Genomic DNA, 24579 nt, shown 5'->3' with positions numbered 1-24579 from the left:
ACTGATAGTTCTCGCCCCCAGTGAGTTCACATTCTATAATAGAAGTACAACATGCAAACAGATGAATAAGTTCATGATAATTTAGGGGAAAAGGGAGAAAACACTAACACTTAAGGCAGGGGTGGGGAACCTGAGGCCTGGATGCCACATGTGGCCCTCTAGGTCCTTGGCTATGGACTTTTGACTAAGTCCAAGTTTTGCAGTTCAAATCCTTTTATTAAGGGGATTTGTTCTGTAAAGTTTGGATTCAGTCGAAGGGCTGCACTTGAGGACCTAGAGGGCCACATGTGGCCTCCAGGCTGCAAGGTCCCCACCCTTGACCTAAAGGAATCAGAAAAGGCCACAGTGAGCTGCACCTCAAAAGAAGCTGGGGATTTTAAGAATCAAAGATGAGGAGCTCCATTCTAGGCAATGGGGAAAAACTAAACAAAGACATAGAAATGGAAACAAAATCTCAAGTTCAAAAAACAGTAAGTAGGAATGGTCAGTTAGGACACTGAATTCATAAAGGTGAATAATATGAAACAGTCCTGGGAAAGTAGGCTAGAGCCATTTCATTATAATCCATCATTCATCAATGTATTCAGTGTTTCCACCGAGCCTGTCTTTTCACAGGCCACATTATCTTCCCTTGTGTCTCAAACCTGCATGTGTTTCATTCATGACTTGATCATAACAGAAAGGAAAAACATATTATGAAAGATAGTGACTTGTAGAATATCTTCTGATGATGAAGTCCAAGGACCTAAGTTCAAATCCTGCCTTTGCCACAAGTTGTGTTTCCTTGAGAAAGTAACAATTTCTTGTCCTCCATTTCCTCATCTGTAAAATGAGGACATTAGACTAGGGTGTCTCTAAAGTCTTCGTCAACTTTAAATCTCCTATCCTATGACTACAACACCTTCTTTTCTTCCACACCATCATAAAGGCCTGCAGAAATATCAGATTTCTGTAGAATTTAACCATTGTTCTATTGAACATTAGTTTTACCAGGTTCCATTTTGCCATCACTTTATTTTAAGGCATGGCAAAGAACACTTTAATAAGCAGTCAGAAAAAAAGATTTTGGACCTGTTTTTTGATCCATGATAATAGGTCTTTGGGAAAAATATAAACTTTGCAGCTATTCAACTACGATTGGATGTCCTTAAACCAATCTGCCGGCAACACACACAAAATATCGAATTTTTGTCCTTCATTTTGGTAGGTCGCCCATAAACAATGAAGAAACTGTGTTTAAGGAGAGCATGCTTCATCATTCATATCTACACATTCTTCTTGCAAAGGCTATTTTGACCTCTATTACAATAACCTGGCAGGAGTTATTTGGACCATTCAAAACTTTACATACAGTTGCCCAAGACATTTGGTAGCCATAAATAAGATATAATGTCTATAGTTTTCCCAATCTTATGATAAATGTCCCTGAGCCAAGGACCTTACAGGACGCTGCTGAACTTGTAATCTATTCTAACTCCTCTTCACCTTTGGGTTACGTTAATGATAAACTTTGCCATGGACTTGTGCCCATGCTAGGAGTATGATGCTAATCTGGTAATAGTAGCTAACCCATCCAAGATGGCTCACTACTCTCCTCATACTGCTTCAATTCAAAATTTCTTAACTTTCTGAAATTAATTTTCCAATAGCAAAATCATGCTTCCTTCTCACATCACCTTAGAAAGGTACTATAGAAAGCAACAAAACTCTGAGTACTGACTAGTCATAGAATCATGAAGTCTTAGAACTGGAAGGGACCTTAGAGGCCATTGAATATTACCAGTATTTGAATAAGAATTCTGTTTACAGCATATCCATCCAGTGGTCATCCAGTCTTTGTTTAAAGACCTCCAAACAGAGGGAACCAACTACTTTCTGAAGCATTGTCATAGTTCTAATTATTAGGAAACATTTTCTTATATTTAATCTAAATTTACCACTTTGGAACTTTCCCCTTTTACCTTCATGTCTTTATATTGTACCTAAAGATTCATCTGTGACATCAAAAGTGTTGGATCCCTGTCCCTATTTTGAATGGAATTAATGCATTTCCATGAGTAAGGGAAATGACCAAGGTTCAGGGAAAGAAGCTTTCTGGGGAAAGAGCATAGTCAAGTAACAATCCAGCAGAGTGAATAAGACACCATATTGGAACAAGATAGAGTTCACAGCACATCCAAATTCAAAGCATTAGGCAAGACACAGGAAGGAAGTTAGTAGCCACATTTCCAAAGCCTGAGAGTGATCAGATGATATCAGAACAAGTATACTGCAAAGCAGTAAGCATTAGCAAGATATTAGTTTGTGTCACCCAACTATGCTACCAACACTTACTCTGCTGCCTCATCCTGACACAGAGAAAATGACTTTGGGTTCTTGAAAGCTATTCCAATTAAGTATAAGCTCTGAAAGGTCTGAAGAGGATGGAAAGATTCTGAATACTAACCTGGTAATGTTATCTTTGTCTGCTTTCTCAGGAAGAGCCCACTAAAGTTAGGGAAGCTCGTTATCAAAAGGATCATTGGGTGGAGATTTTGTTTTTTGCCCTTGAAGGCTTTCGAAGTTAAATGATCCATTTTGGTGGAGGGCATATTCCCTCAATTGTACAATCAATCATTTAAATTGAATCAATGAAAAAAAATTATGAGCAAGTATTCAAATCTCACTGTCGCTGGTGATTGTTCTCCAGAGGCAAAAGACACCTAAGCAGAGATGGGTAAGATATTCTAGGATCAGACACTGGGTCATGATCTTGCAATCAACAGCACTGACTCTGTTACATCTATGGTGAGTCTGTGATGCCAAAGCTTCTCTTGTCATTTGTCATTTATGTAAGTTGTGTATCTTCCTAAGGACTCTCTCTCTCTCTCTCTCTCTCTCTCTCTCTCTCTCTCTCTCTCTCTCTCTCTCTCTCTCTGTCTCTCTCTCTCTCAGATCCAAAACACTAAAGGTTACTCATTTCTGTGTGTGTCACTAAAAGGCTTGGTTTTTTTAAATAAAATTGTGTCCTCTTGATGTCAGAGAAACACCATTATAGTTTATTTCAGTAAGGGGTGAGTGATAACTGTTAGTCCTCCAGGATTCCATATCAAAGATGGTTGATGTACAAGTCATTCCTGAACAGTGTCATGACTCTGACGGACCATATACCAGTCCCCTCTGGGAGTTCCTTTCTCCCCAACTCTAGATACTGACAGCTTAGAAAAGTGGTACCAACAGCCTAAGGTGTCAAATCCATTGGGAAGCTGTCTTGAAGAGCTCTGTATAATACAGCCAGTCCATTGTCATCTTGTGAAATGCCCCAAACCTAAGTCTACAAGCTGTGAGTAACATTCCAGGAATAATTGGTGCTTGAAAAACTCTGTTTATATTATTCTGGGTAGTGTCTGCTTTTCTGTTGTCCCCAAAGACACCTAAAGGAGGACATATATGAACACCTCTTTTTAACAGATACCTTTAAAAACTAGAAAAATTCTCTTGCAAGTAAGAAAGGGTTTGCACTATACCTTTTGGAGGTTCAAATCCATGATTCCATCACTGTAGAGAATTCCAGGTGAGGACTTTCCCTCTAGGCAACTAGCATGTATTTCATACCTACTCTGTGTTAAGCACTGTGTTAAGTAATGAGGATACAAAGAGAGGAAAAGGGGAGAGGTCTCTACCTTTAAGGAGCTAAAAAGTATTCTGCCACCAAAAGGTTAGGGCACTTGACCAGGATCTCACAGAACCTGGGTAGTAAAGGTTAGTCTTTAACTCTTACTCTGAAAGGTGTCTATACACTATCCACCAAAGGTAAAAAAAAAAAAAAAAAAAAAAGAGGGGGAGGATTGTATTAGTATTTTCGAACTTTTTTTAAAAGACATTTTGGTGCATAGTATTCAGAAAAAAAGAAATAATCTGCAATGGACAGGAATATTCATATCATGTTTATTTCAGAGAAACTGACATTATTTATAATTCTGATTTTCCTTTTTTGTTCTTTTTTGAAAACAATTTTGTTTAAAGAGGATGAAACCTTGCCTTGCTGAGAAAATTCAGCAAGACATTTAATGTAACTTACTGTTTAAAGAAAAAAAAACACAGAAAAAGAGATGCATCTTATGTGATGGAGGTTTGCATTTATATATAAACACAGAACAAATCTCTGTTTACCAAGATATATGTGTGTGTGTGTGTGTATACACGCACACATATACAGCGTATGTGTGTGTAAATGTGTGTATGTGTGTATGTATTAGGCTGAATGACTGTGAATGATGCATCTTTGGATGCAAGTTATTTCTTGACTATTCAATTCTTGACTATTCAATAATCATAATAACACTACCTCCCAGGTGTTTCCTTTCAAAGAATGCTATGGTTTGGGCGATAGAGAGCCTTGTTTTTTTTGGCTTGTTATATTCATGCACAGTTGAACAAGATCTCACTTTGAAGGGGATCGTCAAAGGGGCCCATGGCAATGCTATTTACAGATTCAAAATAGTCATTTCAACATGAGGAAACATGGTAACAGAACACTCTTGTTCTATTAAAACAGTGAAGGGTCAATTCTTTTTCTGAAAGCAAATGACCCACAACTACCTCTGCCAAAGCAGCCGACTTGGGTTCTGTGTTCAGGTCTGCCCACCAGAAAGTATCTCCTTGTCTCTTAGTTTGCTTACATAAATAATAAATACTCTTTCTGCAGGTTGAAGAAATGCTTGAAGGTTGGCCAAAATCTGGGTCCAGTCCTCCCAAACACAGTGCTTTGTGATATGAGTGTACACATGATTTCAGGAAAATCTAATATTATGTCAAAATTAATTCAGGAAGAAAAATTTGGGAAAACCATTCATTACTCCCATGGTTACAATCACCCAAACTATCTGATAATAATTCTCATTCAAAAATAGAAATCGCTTAACAATTTTTTGAAGTTAGTAATCTCTACATGTACATTGGTTCCCATCTCTTATGTTCTCCTGATGCTTGTTCCTTCAGTCAATCCCCCATCACCAATTTCAATTGCTCCCTATTTATAGGTATCTTTGGTTAATTTTTTTTTAATTATCAGTGCCAACAGGTAGTTTTATCCTAAAAAAATTTTTAGTGACAATTAGCAATTATAAATTGATTCATTTTAAAAACAAGCATAGCAATCCTCTTTTATAAAGATAAATTGCTGTCTGAGAAAAAATAATAATTCCCTAAAAATAGGGAATTCCTTATGAGTTCATACTTTGAGACAGTGACTCACTTTGTGGTAAATTTCTATTTTATAAGCAAAGATGTCCAACTATCATAAGGGAGTTCATGTCACTTCCTTGGTACCTACATACTCACCAAATGCCTATAGTGTTGTTAAAATTGACAATGGACTGCAACCATAAGAGAGTTTCAATTCTTCTCCACTCCCCTCCATCTATGCAGATACCTTTATTCCCTACTTTGCTGAGGAAAAAGGTGTGGAATATGTGTGGTATGAGCTGCCCTCCTCATAAAACATGCCCTTCACCCACATTCACCCTCTTATTCCCTTACTGCAAAGAAAGGGAGTCTTTCTTGTCATGAACTTATACCCATACCCTGTATCAGTGAGCACCCCAACAAACACAGGGGGCCTCTACCATAGGTTGTTTGATCTGCTTCTCTAAAAGCAAAGGTAATTTTTGAGGGATTAAAAATCACTTTAACCAAGCACAAGTATCAGAGAAAATAAAAATAAAAATTTCAGAGAAATCAAAAATCAACAGACAGCACTTCCAAACTGCCTGATCATTAACATACATACATCTTTACCAGACAGGAAAGCACCAACATCTGGATTTTCAAAGCCAGGGGACTGCTTAGAGGCTTCCTAGAGTCTCATTTATCACACAAACTTTGTTCCAAAAACTAAGACCCAAAGTAAAACCTCACCTCAGAGTCTTTATACACTTTTTAGAGGCAGAGGGCATAACCTTTTGACCCAGTGCTTCAATAGAAAAGACAAAAAGTACTTGGGACCCTCCTACAAAACAACTCCCCTAATCAAGCTTTCTTCAATGGGTAGGCCCATCAATGGGTAGGAGAGGTCTTCTTTAATCCATCTTGGTTATACAAAAACAAAAACAGCAAAAGATCCTACTTTGCTTGACCTCACATACCCTTGATCCCATTTACTTGTCTTCTCAAGCAGACCCATCAATTATTCCTCCTTGTCTTTCATTTTTCGTCTCTCTGTATTCCTGGCTCTTTCTCTGCTGCCTACGAACATGCCCAGCCTATCAGCCTTTAAAAGAATCCTACTTAACTCTGCCATCCCCTCAAGCTATATTTCTCATCTCTTTTACTTCCAGATTCCTAAAAAGAATTGCCCACTTCAAATGAATTGATCAAAGAGCTTTTATTAAATTTTCCCTGCTTCCATCCCCTTACCTTCTACTTACATTTATTTTCACTTGTTTATTTTAGTCTCTACCATTTAAAAAAAAAATCCTTTTTCTTTACCCTCAAACTATCATCCTATGTTTTTTCTCCATTTTCTAGTCAAAACTCTGAGAAAAGTTATATATGTACTTTGTCTCTTCTCCTTCTCCTACATCTTTTTTCTCAACCTTTTTCAATCTGGGTTCAAATCCCACCACTCAATAGCAAGCACACTTTGAAAAGGTTCTCAATTATCTTTTAATTATGAAATCCAGTATGGTCTCCTCAATCCTCATCCCTCCTGATATCCCAGTAGCATTTGTCCCTACTGACCCTTCCCTCTTCCTTATCACCACTCCCTGGCTAAAAACTTTGTCACTAGAATTTTATGACACTACTCTTTCCTGGGTCATACACACACACACACACACACACACACACACACACACACCCACCCCTATATGCACATATACACATGTATATTTATATATTTGCACACATATGTATACATATATGCGTGTTTACATATGTATGTATACAAATACATATATCTCCATTTTTATCCATTGTATTATCTATTTGCTATGCTCCAATCCTGAATGTATCCCCTCCAGATCTTTCTGTCTCTGTCTCTGTCTCTTTATGTCTCAGTCTCATATTGAGCTTGCAGTTCACTTAACATTTTTTTTCAGAACAATCATTGTCTATCCATGCTTCTCCTGTCTTATACTTTGACACTGATTATTTTTAGCCCAAGACAAAGCATTACTTTTATCCCTATGGAATCTCATCTTATGATTCAGTGCTATCTTTGCTCTGCCTCTAATGTATCATTTGATGTGTAAATTTGATAAGCATACTATTTTTGCTTTATCTTCATCACTGATAAAAATTTCAACAGCACTGGATAAAGCAGGGGTTCCTGGGGTTCTCCAAAAGAGGGAGTCTCTTTGAGTCTAGCCATTTGATAAGTTCTGAATTCATCTGATTATGTTAGAGTTCCATCAGACTCATTCCATATTATCCACAAGAACAGTAGGGAACACTTTTATGAAAATATTTGCTAAAAGCTTCATAAACTCTACCGACAGCATTCCCCTTATCTATTGATGTACTACTCCTATTAAAATAATAATAATCATTATCTTTTATATAGCACATTAAAATTTGTAAAAAACACTTTACAACTATTATCTCATTCAACCTCCCAGCAATCCTGGGATGTGGATACTATTATTATCCCCATTTTTTCATATGAGGAAACTGAGATAGAAAGAGGTTATGAGACTAACCTAGAGTCACACAAGCAATAAGAATCTGAAGCTGGATTTGAGCTAAAGTCTTCCTGACTCCAGGTTCAGAACTCTATCTACCTTACCACCTATTGCAAAGAGGAAGTAAGGTTAGTCTGACATGACCTGTTTAGATGAAACCATGACGACTCTTTGTAATTATCTCTTCTTTTTCTATATAAACACCAACCATTTTTTCAATTATCTCTTCAAGAATTTTCCCAGGAATTGAAGTCAAGCTCACTGCCTATAGTTTTCAGATTCTGTTCTCTTCCTCCTTTGAATTTATTTTAAATTAAAAATTTTAAATTGCCCTCCTTCAATTTTAATGTACCTCTACTAGTGATTTTTGAAAGATCATAGAAATGTGGTAGAGGTATTTCATGATTAAAGATGGACAGTAACCTTTGTTAGAGGTGCTTTATCTCTGCCTGGGAATCAGTCAACCCTGTATGCAAACCCAAGTCCTGAGGTTCATTTTTAGGATTCTGGGTACCACATATAGAAAGCAAGCCTGCAAAATGAAGAAGGTTCTAGCCGAGACAATTTTTAACAGTATTTTATTTTTTCCAATTGCTTGCAAAGACAATTTTTAACATTCGTTTTTATAAAATTTTGAGTTCTGAATTTTCTCTCTCACTTCCCCTCCCTAATACTTTCCCCATCCCTAAAATGGTAAGCAATTGGATACAACTCAGATATGTGCAATCATGCAAACATATTTCCATATTAGTTGTGATGTAAGAGAAGAAACAGACCAAAAGGGGAAAGCCATGAAAAAATTTAAAAGGTGAAAATAGTATGCTTCCATCTGCATTCAGATTCCATCAGTTTTTTTTTTCCATCATGAGAGTTTTCAAATTGTTTTGAATAGTTGTATTGCTGAGAAAGGCTAAGTTATTCATAGTTGATCATCACACAATGTTGCTGTTACTGTCTTCAAAGTTCCCCTGGTTCTTCTGACTTCACTTTGACTTAGTTCATGTAAGTCTTTCTGGGTTTTTCTGAAATCTGCCTGCTCATCTTTTGTTATATCACAGTAGTATTCCATTACATTCATATACCACCATTTGTTCAACCATTCCCCAACTGTTGAACATTCTCTGTTTCCAAATCTTTGCCACCACAAAAAGAGTCCTTTTTTTGGTACTTTTCCCTTTTTCATGATCTCTTTAGGAAACAGATCTAGAGGTGGTGTTGCTCAATCAAAGGGTATGGGCAGTTTGATTACCCTTGGGCATAGTTCCAAATTGTTCTCCAGAATGATCCCTCCACAACTCCAATAATGCAATAGTGTCCCAATTATCCCACATTCTCTCCAACGTTTATCGTTTTCCTTTTCTGTCATATTAGCCAATCTGATAGGTGTGAGATGGTACCTCAGAGCTGTTTTAATTTGTATTTCTCTAATTATTGGTGATTTAGAGCATTTTTTCATATGACTATAGGTAGCTTGGATTTCTTCATCTGAAAACTGCCTGTTCATATCCTTTGATTTGCATGTAATTGGGCAAAATACTTCCTAATGATTACTTTAATTTCCTTTTCCTTAGTTATGAATTCACCCTTCTCTTTTTTTATACTAAAAATTTGGGTTAATCATATTAACCATATCTTAATGATTTTTTTTCATAAAACTAACTCCTAGTTCTATTTATTAGCTCAGTAGTTTTCTTACTTTCAATTTTATTAACTTCACTTTTTTTAGTTGCATGCCCAATTCATCAATATGCTCTCTCTCTATTTTATTGATGGTTAATAAATTTTCCCCTAAGTACTGCTTTCGCTGCATCCCATAAATTTTGGTATGTTGTCTCATTATTGTCATTCTCTTTAATAAAATTATTGATTGCTTCTATGAATTGTTCTTTGACCCACTCATTCTTTAAGATTAGATTACTTAGTTTCCAATTAATTTTCAATCTATCTTTCCACTGGCCTTCATTGACTGTAACTTCTATTGCATTATGATCTGAAAAGGATGCACTTAGTATTTCTACCTTTCTGCATTTGATTGTGATAAGTAGATAGCCAGTCCTAAGAGTCAGTTAGACTTAGGATCAAGGTTCTGCCTCTAACACATACTGGTTTGTGACCTTGGAAAAGTCATTTACATTCTCTCAGTGGACTCAGGGAAATCTTAGAATCTAAGCTTCATAACAGGTTTCAATCTTCATTAGACATAGGTATTCTTTATACATATGAAATCACAGATCTGATCCACAGAAATCTAATTTCTATGTATGACTGAAACTGACAATGGAAAGGGCATCTTAAACTATTCTGAGAGCAAAAAAAGGATGAATGACCACTGATTGGGAAAGAAGAGATATTTATAATGGATGAAGGTGAAGATGAGTTACTGAACTCTGATTATGCTTCTATGTTCGCTTCCTAGAAGAATAATGTAAGGAGAGAGCAAAAATGATTAGTAAGGAGTTGAAACCCACAAGACAGTTAAGGAGATAATAAGAACACACCTAGACTTCCTCAAGGATTCCAAGTGTTCTCTTCAATAATATGGCATACTCCTACCCTTGGTAGCCTTACTTCATATCACTCCCCTCTATGCATTTTATATTCCAATCTGTCCTGCTAGTTATCACTGGTACCCACAGCAAGGTACTACACTGTGATTAGAGCACTAGACCTGAGGGCAAAAAGGTCTACATTCAAACCCAGCCTCAGACACTGATTAGCTGTGTGACCTTGGACAAGTCACTTAATCTCTGTGTGCCTCAGGTTCTTTCAGCATAAAATGGAGATGATAATAGCACCTACCTCCCATGGTTGTTGTGAGGATCAAATAAGATAGCATTTATAAAGTGCTCAGCACAGTGCCTTACACATAGTAGACAGTAAATAAATGCTTGCTTCCCTCCTTCTCTCTAGCCCCTGTGTCTTTGTACAAGGTGTCTCCTATCTCTGAAATAAATACATTCCTAACCTCCTGCTTACAAAATCCCTATCTTCCTTCAAAGTGTAGGTTACCAGTCAATAAGGGCACCTAGGTGGTGCAGTGGATAGAGCACCAGTGCAGAAGTCAGGAGGACCTGAGTTCAAATCTCACCTCAGATACTTGACACTCACTAGCTGCGTGATCTGGGGCAAGTCACTGAACCCCAATTACCTCATCCTGGGTCATCTCCAGTCATCCTGATGAATATCTGGTCACTGGATTCAGATGGCTCTGGAGGAGAAGTGAGGCTGGTGACCTGCACAGCCCTTCCTCACTCAAAACAAAGTCAAGGGCAAGTCATGTTATCTTTTCTCTGATGGCGTGGTCTTCTTTGGCAACAAAGGACAAACACACACACACACACACACACACACATCAGTCAATAAATATTTATGAAGTGCCTACTATGTGCCCAGCACTGTGCTAAACACTGCATACTACTTTATGAAGGGCCTTTACTGAATCCTCCAGCTATCAGTATTCTCCATTACTTGGTATAATTTTACATACAGTTTGTATTTATTTACAAATATATGTATATACTATCATCCTTTAGTAGAGTGTAAGAAACTTTGTAGTGCTGGGCTGGTTTTCATTTTACTTTTGTATCTATAGGGCCCACCAAAGACCCTTAGATGTTATATATAGTGTGCGCTACATAAATATTATTAAATTAATGAGTATAACACAAGGTAGAGAGTTATAGGGGCAACGAAGAGATCAGGCAAAGTACTCAAGGAATATTTTAAGAGGGCTAAAACACTGTTAAGTGGGCATTCATCTGCCAAGATAATCTTCCTAAGACATAGATCTAAATGTGTGTCCCTCCCCTGTTCAAAAGTCCTCAGTGGCTCCATATTGCCCACAGGTTAAAACATATATATGGACTGAAGCAGCATCAGACCCAAAATGATGGCCCACAGGAGGCTGAGGAAGGAGTTGAAAGAAATCCTCCAACGTATGATGAGAATTTCTATAACATCCACCATAAGCAAGCTAATTTATGGACTTGGCAAGAGTTTTCCATTCCTGACAGCCCTCCCTTTGCCATGGGAGCCTTCAGAATAAAAATCAGTTTCCCAGTACAGCATCCATTTAAATTACTTAACATCACATTGAAAAGTGAAACTCTACCATCTTCACACCAAGAAAAAAGGGCAAGTGTTTCTACCAATAGTTAGTAATGAAAACTGGAAGTTATCATGAAAACTGTCATTCAGTCTCTCAACCAGAGTCTTCTACTCTCTAAAAGTATTGGTGAATAATTGTCAAACCAAGCACCTCCTCCTAGCTAATCCATCTAAAGAAGAAATACTTTGAGGACCATAAAATTTTCTATGAGGGTGCTGATGAGTTTGTAAAGAAATAGGGAGAAAAACAACCCATGGATTGAAATGTTCCATGACTAATTCCACCAAAGGTGAACTGATGTGCAGAATGACCTATCTCCCATGCCCTGACTCTGGAATAATGAAAGATACCACTGCCCACTGGTAGCTTATGATAGTTACTAATGGTTTTTTTTTCAATTTTCTTAATCAAAAGGAGTCTAGGTAAAGCAATAAAGGATTACCAGTTTAATATGTTTTCTTTTTTCACTTTATTGTTTCTTTTTTAATTTTTACTTTTTCCCAGTTAGTCTAAAGATAGTTTTCCATATTCACTTTTATAAGATCTTGAGTTCCAATTTTTTTCCCTCCTTCCCTCCCTTCCTTCTCCCCTCCTCAAGACAGCAAGCAGTCTGATATAGGCTATACACGTACAATCATATTAAACATATTTCCACGTTAGTCATGTTGTGAAAGAAGAATCAGAAAAAAAGGGAAAAACCACTAGAAAAAAAGAAGTAAAATAGCATGCTTTATTCTACATTCAGACTACATAGTTCTTTCTCTGGATGTATATAGCATTTTCCATCATGAGTCATTTGGAATTAGATAATTGTACTGCTTAGAAGAGCTAAGTATGTCAAAGTTGATCATCACACAATGTTGCTGTTACTGTGTACAGTGTTCTCCTGGTTCTGCTCACTTCACTCAGCATCAGTTCATGTAAGTCTTTCCAGGTTTTCCTGAAATCTGCCTGCTCATCATTTCTTATGGAACAATAGTATTCCATAACTAATATGCTCTTTAAAAATAACAAACAAAAACTCCTTAACCTGGTGCTGATATCCTCCACAATCTGGATGCCACTTAACTTTGACATCTTTATTTCACTTTCCTTTACCTTCACCTAGTTAAATTGAACTCTTCAGTGTGGTCAATCTTATCATATATTTTCATGAAACAGCTCCCATACCTGGAGCATACTCCCTTCTCATTTCATCCTTCAAGACCTAGTTCAGGTGGTACCCTTCCATGAAACTTTTCATAATCCCACCAAACTAAAGTAACTTCTCCCTCCTGGAAATGTTCCATACCTTTTATCTAGAATTAACTTTTTTTTGCTTTATCATATTTTCCCTTATATCACACAGAAAATAGGCTACAAGTTTCTTGAGGTCAAAGGATTCCCAGTGCCTAGCATGATACCTTGCACATAGTATGCAATTAATAAATGTAGTAAATAAATTTAAATTAGATTGAATGGAAATGAAGGGTTTTGAAAGCATAGCCTGATCTAGTAGAGACACCTAGGATTAATTATGTATTCCTATTAATATTGGCAGAACCAGCACTGAGAGCCTGTGTTACTTAGCAAAATAGTCTTTCTGTAATAGAGTTCTCTATTTACAAAAACCTCCTGTTTACAGGGTCATTCTTCAGTCTTTACATTACACATGACATTTTTTTAAAGAAAAGATGACCTATTAACTCAAACTTCCTATAGGTGAACACTCAGCCTGCATTATTATTTTATCTATTATAAGTGAAATTCACCACTAAAATCAGACTGTAAATAACTATACTATCCAAAGCTTGGAGAGAGATTTTTTTTCAGTAAATGATTGCTCTTAGAAGGGAGATTGTGTTCATAAAATTCCACAGTCATTATGCTTTCAGGTGCTTACTCTTATTGCAAAAACTACTCATCATAATGGTTTGTCCTAGATCAACAAACAAAGAACTCTCACTCTATTATAATAAATTAGCACCATAATCAATGGTACCTTTATTTTAAAGCCTAGATTTTAATGCATTTGTTTGGGCAGATGGAAATATGTGTATTTATTTATAGAAAGGCAGATAACATGGAGAGATAGGTAAATAATGTATGTAGAGTTAGGAAAAGGGCAGTTCTTACTGAAATATGAAGTATCCTACACAAGCTAAGTGGTTCAATGGATACAGCGCTGGGCCTGAAGTCAGGAAGATCTGAGTTCAAAGTGCTATGTGACTCTGGGCAAGTCACTTAACCTCTGTTGTCCCCAAATGTAAAATGGGGATAATTAAAACACCTACCTCAGAGAGTTGTTGTGAGGATCAAATGAGATATTGTTTGTATAGTGCCTGGCACATAGTAAGTGCTTCATAAATGCTTGTTTTCTTGGTGAATCATCTGACTTAAAAACCCCACCCCTCCATCTATCACTTTGAATGTTAGAGAGTTATCTGAACCACAGGGAGATTAATTGACTTACCTAAAGTCACAAAGCTAATTAGTAGTCAAAGCTCAAACACGAGCCAGATCTTCTTGCTTCCAACAGAGGCCACTCTGCCATACAGCCTTTCATTCCACATTATGAGAGAAATAGTTTTGTTCCATAATTTGACCACTAGTCTGAAATATTTCATTCATTAAGGGATAAGTTCAAATTTTAAATTGAATAGAATCTGGAAACAGCACAGCTTTGTTTTTGGGGGGGGTGCTTTTGCTTTTTCCACCTTGGGTATAATTTCAGTGGGAAGAGATGATTGGAAGAGCCTGCTAGAGAAACTATGGAATGGCAAAGCTGGAAGGATTCTTGGAAACCATGTGATACAACTATCTAGAAGCAGTTGGTGATGCATGAGAATAGGGCCTAGAATCAGGAAGACTTGAGTTTAAATGTGGTCTTAGACAATTATTAGCTGCATGACCCTGGACAAGTCACTTAACAACTGTTTCCTCAGTTTCCTTTACTATAAAGTGATATTAATAATAACACCTACCTTCAAGATTGTTGTGAAGATCAGATTAAATAATATTTGTAAAGTGCTTGCTTAGCAGAATACTTGGTACATAGTAGGTGCTTAATAAATGTTTCCTTCCACCCTTTTTTGAAAATAAAAAAGCTGAAAAGCAAAGAGATTAAGCCATCTGTGCCAGAATGCCCCAGTTAGTGATGTTCAAACCAAAAGAAATGACTCAACTCCAGCTCAATTCAATTAAACAAGTATTCATTAAATGCCTGTTACATGTAAGGTAATGTGGAAGGCACACAGTCAATTTCTCTTTCCAGTACATGATGTAACATCCTATGTTTAAACTTGTCACCAAGAAGTTGCTGTGTTTCAATCAGTTTTTAACTTTAGGCAGAATCATAATAGGGACATTCTATGCAAACCTATCAGCTTTTAATAAAATCTGTAAGTACAAAAACAGCTTACCTGCCTGAAAGTATTCTGTATGCTTAAGTCTAGGAGTGTTATCTTTGCCATGTTTTATGTCCTTCTCTTGTTTACATCACACTTGAAATAGTCTGATATCCTAAATATAAAGAACTTATTTCTTATAAGGATCTCTTTTAGCACTTCAGAACATTGAAATAAAAGAGTGAATACCATAGCTGATAGCATAGAGTGAAGAGATGTAATATACAATCAACCCCTTGTCTTATTTTGAGCCAGTATTCTTAAAAGGAGGAGTCCAAAGAAAAGCATTTATTTCAATAAAAGCCCCTGCCCAACCAACCTGATTTTGTTCATTTCACCAGGGGAAGTCAAGTGCAAAAAACATGGAAAGAAATCTTGACAGAAAACAGACTCTTCCTGTGAATCCACCTACTCTTTAGACAGTTCCTGACTCCAGGAATAGGAATCTTTGTGTTGGAGCTATCAAGCTAATAACATCTATTGACACCTCCCCTTCTTCTTTGAATACACTCTTGGTGTCTATTCATTCTCAGAAATCTTGCCAAGCAACCTCCATTCTTTTTTGGAAGGGGCAAGTGAAGTTGTGACTGACAGCCTCTCTGCCCTCCTCTTAAGGCCAAAGCTAAATCATGAATAATCAATCTGTTTCCAAGAGGGACAATTGCTTTTCCTACTGATATTAATTATGACATTATCACCATTGTTTGATGTATTTTGATTTTAAAAACACTTATCAGACATGCTTTTATTAAAACACAAATGAATTCAAGAAATCTTATGTGGAGGAAGGGAGACTTAGGAAAAGGGGACCAAGGGCAGTTCTGGCTGTTAGGCCCTATGTGAAATGCCAACCTCATTGCTTAAGTTTATGCTGGTTTGATGGCTGCACCGCACATAATCGGTTATCTGCCTAAGGCAACTTTCATGAATCATTGTTTTCTGGATGTTGAAAATATAATGGAGCAAAACAGGACAAGAGGATGTGGCAACTATGCTGGTTTTGTCTGAATGTTTGCTGTAAGGGATGTGCTGGTGTCCCTCACTTTGAGAAAAAAATAATGTTTGTTTAATCATTTTTCAGTTGTGTATAACTCTTTGTGACCCCTTTTGGGTTTTCTTGGAAAAGATGCTGAAGTGTTTTGCCATTTCCTTCCCCAGTTCATTTTATAGATGAAAAAACTGAGGTAAACAGGGTTAAAGTGATTTGCCCAGGGTCACCCAGCTAATAAGTGTCTGAGGCCAGATTTGAACTCAGGAAGATGAGTCTTCCTGCCTCCAGGCCTGGCACTCTATCCACTGCACCACTTAGCTGCCCTTAAGAAAACCAATACCCACACACTGTACTATGACACAGGGAAACTAGAAGGTTGATCTTTTATATTACAAAAGGGTTACTGTCTTTACAAAAGAATTTTCAAGAGATTTCCTCTCAGTAAGGACACTCCATTGTAATTCTTTGTACTTCTAGGATTTACTTAGAAATTTTTAGTCCTAGTAGAGATATGGCCAAAGTATAGGGAGCCACAATCCATTAGAAAAATCAATTTTTAAAAACCAAAATAAATGAAATATAAATAAAAATGAATATATATCAAATTAAAAATCAATAAAAATGGGAAATGAGCCTATCTGAAATAACATGGAAAAGTAGTGGGGAAAAGGCAGTCTTATTTATAAAAACAGATTTTCATGAATCTTGGAAGGTAAATTTGTATGTGTGGTGCATTACAAAGTTTAGGGAAATGTTGCCTTAGGAAGATACAAACCTGAAGTTCATCAGATCACAGATTTATAGCTCAAAAGGAGCTTAGAACCTATTTTGTCCAACCCTTCCCCATTTTACAGATGAGCAAACTGAGGGAGACCAAGAGAGATTTTCCCAGGGGCAGATAGTGTGAGGCAGAATTCAAGCTTGAGTTTTCCTGCTTTGAATCTAGTGCTCTGATTACCAAACCACGTAGTGTGCCTCAAATAGACATTGTAGTCCATGCCTCTCAGCCAAACATCACCCCTAGAAGATTACTGATATTAAAAGGAAGACTTCTTTCCAGGAAGAGCTTCGTCTATATAAAAGCACTGCACAGTTTCCCAAAGTCAGTCCAGGCCACTGTCTTCCACCTGTGTATGTCTGAACCCAGGTCATTCTCCACAGGTAGCTTCTGCCCAAAATGCATGTGCTTATATACAACAAGCATTCAGTCACACAGTAGGCATTCGTCAGCCACTTCTTTGGCTTTTTCCTACATGAAGTTAGATCAAGTCCTTTGAAATGAGTAGAACACTGTCAGGAATACTCATCTTCCTCAGTTCAAATCCAGCCTCAGACACCTAGTAGCTATGTGACCCTAGGCAAGTCACTTAACTCTGTTTCCCTCAGTTTCCTCATCTGTAAAACAAGTTCCAGTATCTTTGCCAAGAAAACTTCAAACGGGCTCATAGAGTTAGACATGACTGAAATGACTGAACAACAAAATATAGTAGGTTTTATGAGAAGCCGCCACAGTATTCAGCAGCTTGATTCAGTCAGCACAGTGTTCTACACAAATGGGAGCATCTTAAGGAAGGAATTCACGATCAGTGGGGAATCCCTTTTCCAGTTGAACTATAGGTGACCACTTTCTGTGACAGTAATGAACACTATTGTCAAGTCATTTTGTGCCTTCTGTGACATGGATGATCAGAAAGTTGTTGCACAAAATTACTTACATGTTTCTACTACTAAGAATTTTATATGATTTTGATGTACACATGAAAGACTTCTTACAGAAATTTTGTTTTGCTAAACTGAAAACTTGTATTTACAGCTAGCAAACACTAAGTATACCTAGACCCATGCATTCTATAAACCTTCATGTAAAGTGTGTGACTGTAAAGATATGGTATGCTAGAGAAAATAGTTTCTAAAAATCTACCTGTTCTCTTTTATTGCAATCATCAAGATACCCTCAATACCTGTATGTGTTATTCTCATATTCTCAGATTTGGGAAAGTGGGCATATAGGTCTACAGTTAATTGGTGTTTTATTAGTGCAATTTTTGAAAGAATAATTATGTTATCTCCATAATTTTATCTCTTTAAAAACAGTACTTTATTATTACTACTAATACATATATATATGAAACACCACATAGCAAGATAAACTTCAAATTAAGTACTGATGGCATCCTTAATGAATATAATAAAAGAGAAAAGCAAATATTATGAGGGAAATATTTTACTGGGGGCAAGTAGGAACATCTTTTCAGCAAGTTTCTTTCATAGGTGTCTCATTTCTAAGGTATATAAGGAACTGATTCAAATCTATAAGAATAATTGCCAGTCCTAATTGATAAATAATCTCACTATATAGAACAGGATGTTCTCAAGGGAAGAAACCCAAGCCATCCATTGTCATATATAAAATGTTTCAAATCACTAATAATTATGGAAATGATAATTAAAACAACTCTGAGGTTCCACTTGGCAAAACTAGCAAAACAAAGGAAATGATAAATTATAAATGCCTACAGGAAAATGGGGACATTGATTCACTGGTGGAATTGGCCTGATGATTGTGAAAAGCAATTTCCAAATATGCCCTTTAGTCCTGTCTATACACCAAAGAGAGCTAAGAAAGAGGAAACATTTCTACATGTACAAAGTATTTATAATGGTTCTTTATGTAGTGACAAAGAACTGAAAACTCTGGTACCTATCAATTGAAGATTATATGAATAAGTGTGGTATATGAATGAATAGAATTATGAAAGACTTAAGAAATCTGATCAACAAATGATCAACTAGGATTCCAGAGGACCAGTGAAGAAGAACTCGATTTATTACCTCATAAGGGAGTGTTGATGGACCAATATGAGAAATGCACTTTTGGAAATGGCCAATGTGGGAATTTGTTTTGCTTGACTGTGCTCTACACAGGCTCTACACTTCTTTGCTTCTTTTTCTTCATTTCTTTATTTTTTCAGTGGATGGGTGGAGGGAAAAAAAATAAGTTCTTGATATTTGAAAAAAATTATTAAAAATAATAACACCTTAAGGTTTACCAAATACCTCTTCACAATAAGTTTGTAAGGAAGACAATAGAAGGATTACTACTCTTGTCTTTCAAAAGAGGAAACTGGATTGGTGAGCTTAAGTTACTTCCCAAGACCATACAGCCAAAAAGTGCCAAGGAAATGAAGAGACATATCCCCCAACTCCCAATCCAGTCCTTTTTAGCTATACCCTACTGCCTCTCCATAATTCTCTTCATGAAATATGTTACAAAATTATCAAGGAGAATTTTCATAGTCTAAGTTGTATGTGTTCAAGTGATTAGAGTGCTAGGCCTGGAATCAGGAAAGCACATCTTCCTGAATTTAAACCCAGCCTCAGAAACTTACTAGCTATGTGAACCTGGGCAAGTCACTTAACCCTATTTGCCTGAGTTTCCTTATCTATAAAATGAGCTGGAGAAGGAAATGGCAAACCATTCTAATATCTTTGCTAATAAAATCAGAAATGAAGTCATGGAGAGTTAGACATGATTTAAACAATTGAATAGGAGCAACATTTTGTACAGTGTCTGATGTGACTGGTGATTTAAAAGCTCTAGTAATTTCATTCATAGGACTGATGCAATCTAAAAACAACAGGGATTTTCCATTTTGCACAGATAGCCATCATGTTGGCAGAAAGTAAAAAAAAACCATCTATAGATTTCTATTTCTTTAGAAATGATCATTTTTGCTTTAACTGATTAATGGACAGGGTGATACAGCATAAAGAATGCTGATTCTGGAATCAGGAGACCTGACTTAAATCCTGCCTGGGATGCTCGCTGTCTCCATGTCTTTGGGCCAATGGTAATCTTCGGGGGAGGGAATTTTCCTTATTTGTAAAAGGACGGGTTTGGAATAAATGACCTCTGAGGTCAGCTCTAAATCTATGAACCTGTCTATCTTTATATTTGCTTGCATGTTCAAATTGAAGTACAAATAAATTAGAGTAGGAAAATTTAAAAGCCTTCCTCATTTAGAAGACAAATCATTTCAGGACAAACACCATTCTGCATATAAGCTGACATAGAATGTTGGGCCCTAAAGGCAGGAGGAGCAGTGGTAATGTTTGCCCTTGATGGGGCTGCTACACCCTATGGGAACTTCTTATTCTGTTGTCATGACTTTAAAAGAGAGGCAATATGGCCAGTGGATAGAAGATTATGCTTAGAATCAGGAATATCTGGTATCTAAGTACTGTCGATGTTGCTTACTTAATTGTGTCACCAAGGGAAATTTAGTTAACCCCTCAGCACCCCCAGGCAACCCTTTAAGACTAGTGCTTTCAAACTCAAATAGCAATGGATCCCTGTGGGACACATTTTGATTTAGAAAACCACATAGAAACATTATCTATATATTGTATTGTTATTATTTTATTAAATATTCTCCAATTGCATTTTAATATAGTTCCCTCTGCACTCTGGAGTTTTGAGTGCCCTATACTAAGCTCAGGTTGGAGAATACTATAAAGATAAATTGCCAGTGTGCACCTGCAGAGGAAGTTTCCACACCAGGAGACCCCTGTGCAATTACTACTAATAATTACAACTGACATTCATACAATGCTTTAAAGCTTGCAAAGCATGTTTGTCTGAGATAAGCTTCAATCAACCCATGAGACAGGTACTATGTGCATGACTATCTCTATTTTGCATTTGAAGAAACAGGTTCCCAGAGGTTCCACACAGCTAAGTATCAGAGGTAGAGACTTGATTCTAGGTCTTCCCGATTTCAATTCTAGCCCTCTATCCACTCTGCCACAATCACAGGCTGAGATCAAGGAAAATAAATGATTTAGTACCTCATTCTCAGTGCTTTTGTAGGAAAAAAACTATGTGTGCTACCCGATGAAATATCGGAAAGATATATCATGTCTGGTAATGATAAACGTACTCTGTGGGAGAGGGTTTAAAAATAGAAAATAAAACTTAGCTAAATCAGACAGTGTATATTCTAACTTAAGCCAGAGAAGTATTTAGCCAGATCAAAAATACACAGAGTATGCATGTAACTAATAGGACTAACGTGAAAATGAATTTGTTTTGGCTTTTTAAAAAAATAGAAATCTCTCTGGCTACAGAGTAATTTTTTCAGGTACATTAATGAAATTGATTGAATTGACCATACTTTTAAGCTGAGGCCAAACATCAAGCCATTTTTAAGCAATGCGAAATTTCATATAACATTTGACTAATGACTTACTAGAAAAGACAGCAGAAGCATCTTCCTGTTGCCTAAAAGGTTCTTATGAGACAGCGTAATCAAAGCTTTTTTGTTAGCCCAGGCATAAAATATTCTGTTTTCCTCTGTTTCTTCATCTTTAAAAAAAAATGAAAGCATTGGACTAGATGATCTCTCAGGTACCTTCCTGCTGTAACATTCAGTGACTAAGGCCTCTATAACAAAGAATATGAAGTGTGCTATCTTAAGTTTACTAATTCCTTCATTCAGTCATTTTTCAGTTGTGTCTGACTTGTTCTGACCCTATTTGAGGTTTTCTCAGCAAAGATACTGGAGTGTATTCTTTCTCCATCTCATTTTACAGATGAGGAAACTGAGGCAAACAGGGTTAAGTAACTTGTCCAGGGTCACACAGCTAGTAAGTCTCTGAAGCCAGATTTGAACTCAGGAAGATGAATCTTCCTGACTCCAGGCCTCAAAGTCTACCTACTGCACCACCTATGTAGAAGCATTGGAAAGGAATTGGCTAAAGGGGGCATACTCCTGAAAAAAATTATACCTGGTTTTTATGTGGAAAAAGCAGTTATATTTCTGTTTTTGTTCATTTCTGGACAAATTTGGCCTTTATTTGATATAATATCTAGGGCACTTCGGCAGAGCTATACCTAAAAACTATTTCCCCTGAGCTTTTGTACTCAATAAATTTCAGAACTTTCTTATTACCTCTAGGGTGAAATCCAAACGCTTCTGTTTGGCACTTAAAGCCTTTCCCAGCCTGACTTCCAGCTGCCCTTCCAGTCTTCTTAAATATTATCTGACTTGACCACTCTGGCCTTTGTGTTGCTCCTTTCCCACAGCCCCCCCACCTCCTCTCTGTGTGCCCCCCTCAGGTGGCAGGCTCTCCTTCCTCACTTTGCCCTCGTAGAAAGCCTGTCTACAAAGTTTTGCTTGTGTCACCTGCTCTATGAGGCCTTTACCGATTCCGCCTTCCACAGAGATGATTAGCCTTTGGCAGGGAGCCCAGTGGAGCCTAGGAAGCCCTTCTCAGAACAGAAATTTTAAATCTGTAAAATAAAATACATGGAACTAACAAAAGAAATCAATTAGATTGAAATACAGCTATCATTTTTTTCTTATGTTCACTGACCGCAGGATAAGAACTCCTGCTAATTGCTAATGACTTTCCCTAAAAATTATACTTTATCATTGTATTTATTTTATATTTTACATTTGCATATTTTGTGTTCCTTGATAGACAGTAACCTCTTTAAGTTTTTTTCCAGTATTTTGTCCGGTGTCTGACATGGAGAAAGCATTTCATACATACTTGTTGAATGAGTGTTAATTGGTTTCTACTGTAATATAATTTTCAGTAATGATGTTATGCATTCATACTGTGATGAAAAACATGAAAAGAAAGATAATGAAACGAGGGTTTCTCTGAGTTGCCAGTCAAGCCATTCTCCACATGGTGCACCCCCTTAATGGCAAGTCATCATTAGAGGTATTGGAGTCTATGAGAAAGAACACCCCAGTCAGCATGCCCCCAAATGAAGGAGTGTGGCTGATTATTTTGCTCATGCTGGTAACGATGTGCTGCTGCAGACTTTGCTAATATTCAGGAAACATGCTGATGCTCTAGGAGAAGGAAAACACTTAGAGGTCCTTGAGAAGAGAGCTACTGTCAGTCCTAGATGCTTGTTAAAAAGAAGAGCTTGGCAGAAAAGCATTAAAGAAAGGCTTGTCTGTTCTAACAGGTCCTTTGCAGCAATAGTCTACTGGAATCAACAGACTACTGGCTACAGAACCAGAGGACCCCATGCCAAATTGGGTTTGTGGAAGACAAGTCTGAAAATTGTGCATCCGTGAGTACACAAAACATTTGAGTTATAGATCCCTGTAAACAAAAGACAATGGATAACCAGACCTACCTTTCAGGAAATACTGTTTTTAATTTGCTAACTATATGCCTTTGGGAGATTAAAATTTTGAAAGTTTGACAAGGCTAAAGGGGTGCTCTGGAACATTTATTGATACAGTAGAAATGAAAAGGAAAATATTTCTGATTACAGTTTTTTTCCAGTATAATTGTTTATTTCAACATATGAATTCTTGCTGTTTAAAAAGGGAAGATGTTTTTTTTCAAGTCCCCAGAGGAAGACACAGAGATATATAACCTGTGTGGCAGCAATCAAGGATAGCTGACCTTTAAAGGGCTATAATGTGTAGTGTTTGAAAATGTAGAAAAGTCATTGTGTGGATGGAAATTATTCTTATGAGAAGTGGTTGCGGATGGGCCTTGAGGCAGTATAAAACCCTCTGCATTTCTTTCAGATTATAGCTATAATAACGTGACAGAATTGTTACTAAGCCTAAAAAAGCACTAAGCTTAAGTTAAATTAAACCTATTATATTTTACGAGTTTTATGGACAAAGCTTTTTTCACTTAACAAAGGAAATGCTTTGCATAAATTATATACCTTAAAGTTTTCAAATATGAAAATAAGAAATTATTTAAATAAAATAGGTTCTGTGTTCCATATGGCTATTTTAATTGAGCTGTCAGTTCCCAGGTCTGGTGGGATCATCATTGCACATGGGAAGGAGGGGCTGGGGTTCTTTCCAGAGTATGAAGAAATTAAATTTTCTTGTTTGAATTGAGAGAATTGGCTTTGTGCTATTTCTGTTTATAAATTGCTTGCCAGCATTTCTGTCAAGAGTGAGAAATACAGTGAAAGCTAAAAATGGAATGAGTTGGGGTTTTTATCTATAAGGAGGACAAGAGGCCATCAGACAGCCACTTTATCAGTTTCATATGCCAACACTGGAGAATTTCAGAGCAACATTAATGAAGAATGAACAGCCATTTGATATATTTAAGTCCATATCTTTTCTTAGGAATAAGGTCAAGGTTAGGACTAGATTGTTTTACTGCTTTAGTGCCTTGTTTGGAAAAGCAGTGCCTGGCTAAGAGGCAATGAAGACTTTCTTTTTCTTTTGAGGTATCTGGCAGGTAAGTGTTACAATGTTTCAAAAATGCAAAATAGAAAGGAGTTGAGTAATACAAATATCTTCTGAAAGATCATTTTTGATACAGTTTTAAATTATATCTAAAGAGTAATGTGGAGTCAATGATATGCGGAGGTAGATACATTGTGACCCTAAGCATCACCTAAACAGCTAGTGCATTATAAGCGATTCAAAG

The 24579-nt window shown here is 36.8% G+C and overlaps 1 protein-coding gene across 3 annotated transcripts in view; it reads left to right on the top strand.

Annotated features, from left to right (window-relative positions):
• Positions 1-24579, top strand: part of SPHKAP (SPHK1 interactor, AKAP domain containing) — a 170715-nt gene that overhangs the window by 60957 nt on the left and 85179 nt on the right. For all 3 annotated transcript variants that reach the window (XM_072618079.1, XM_072618077.1, XM_072618078.1), the window contains exon 3: positions 23132-23239. In XM_072618079.1, coding sequence (XP_072474180.1) covers positions 23132-23239 — 108 coding nt within the window. The remainder of the gene's footprint in view (positions 1-23131; positions 23240-24579) is intronic.

This window comes from Notamacropus eugenii, chromosome 6, assembly GCF_028372415.1.
Source record: "Notamacropus eugenii isolate mMacEug1 chromosome 6, mMacEug1.pri_v2, whole genome shotgun sequence".
Lineage (NCBI taxonomy): Eukaryota > Metazoa > Chordata > Mammalia > Diprotodontia > Macropodidae > Notamacropus > Notamacropus eugenii.
This window is presented reverse-complemented; position numbering and strand designations above follow the sequence as displayed.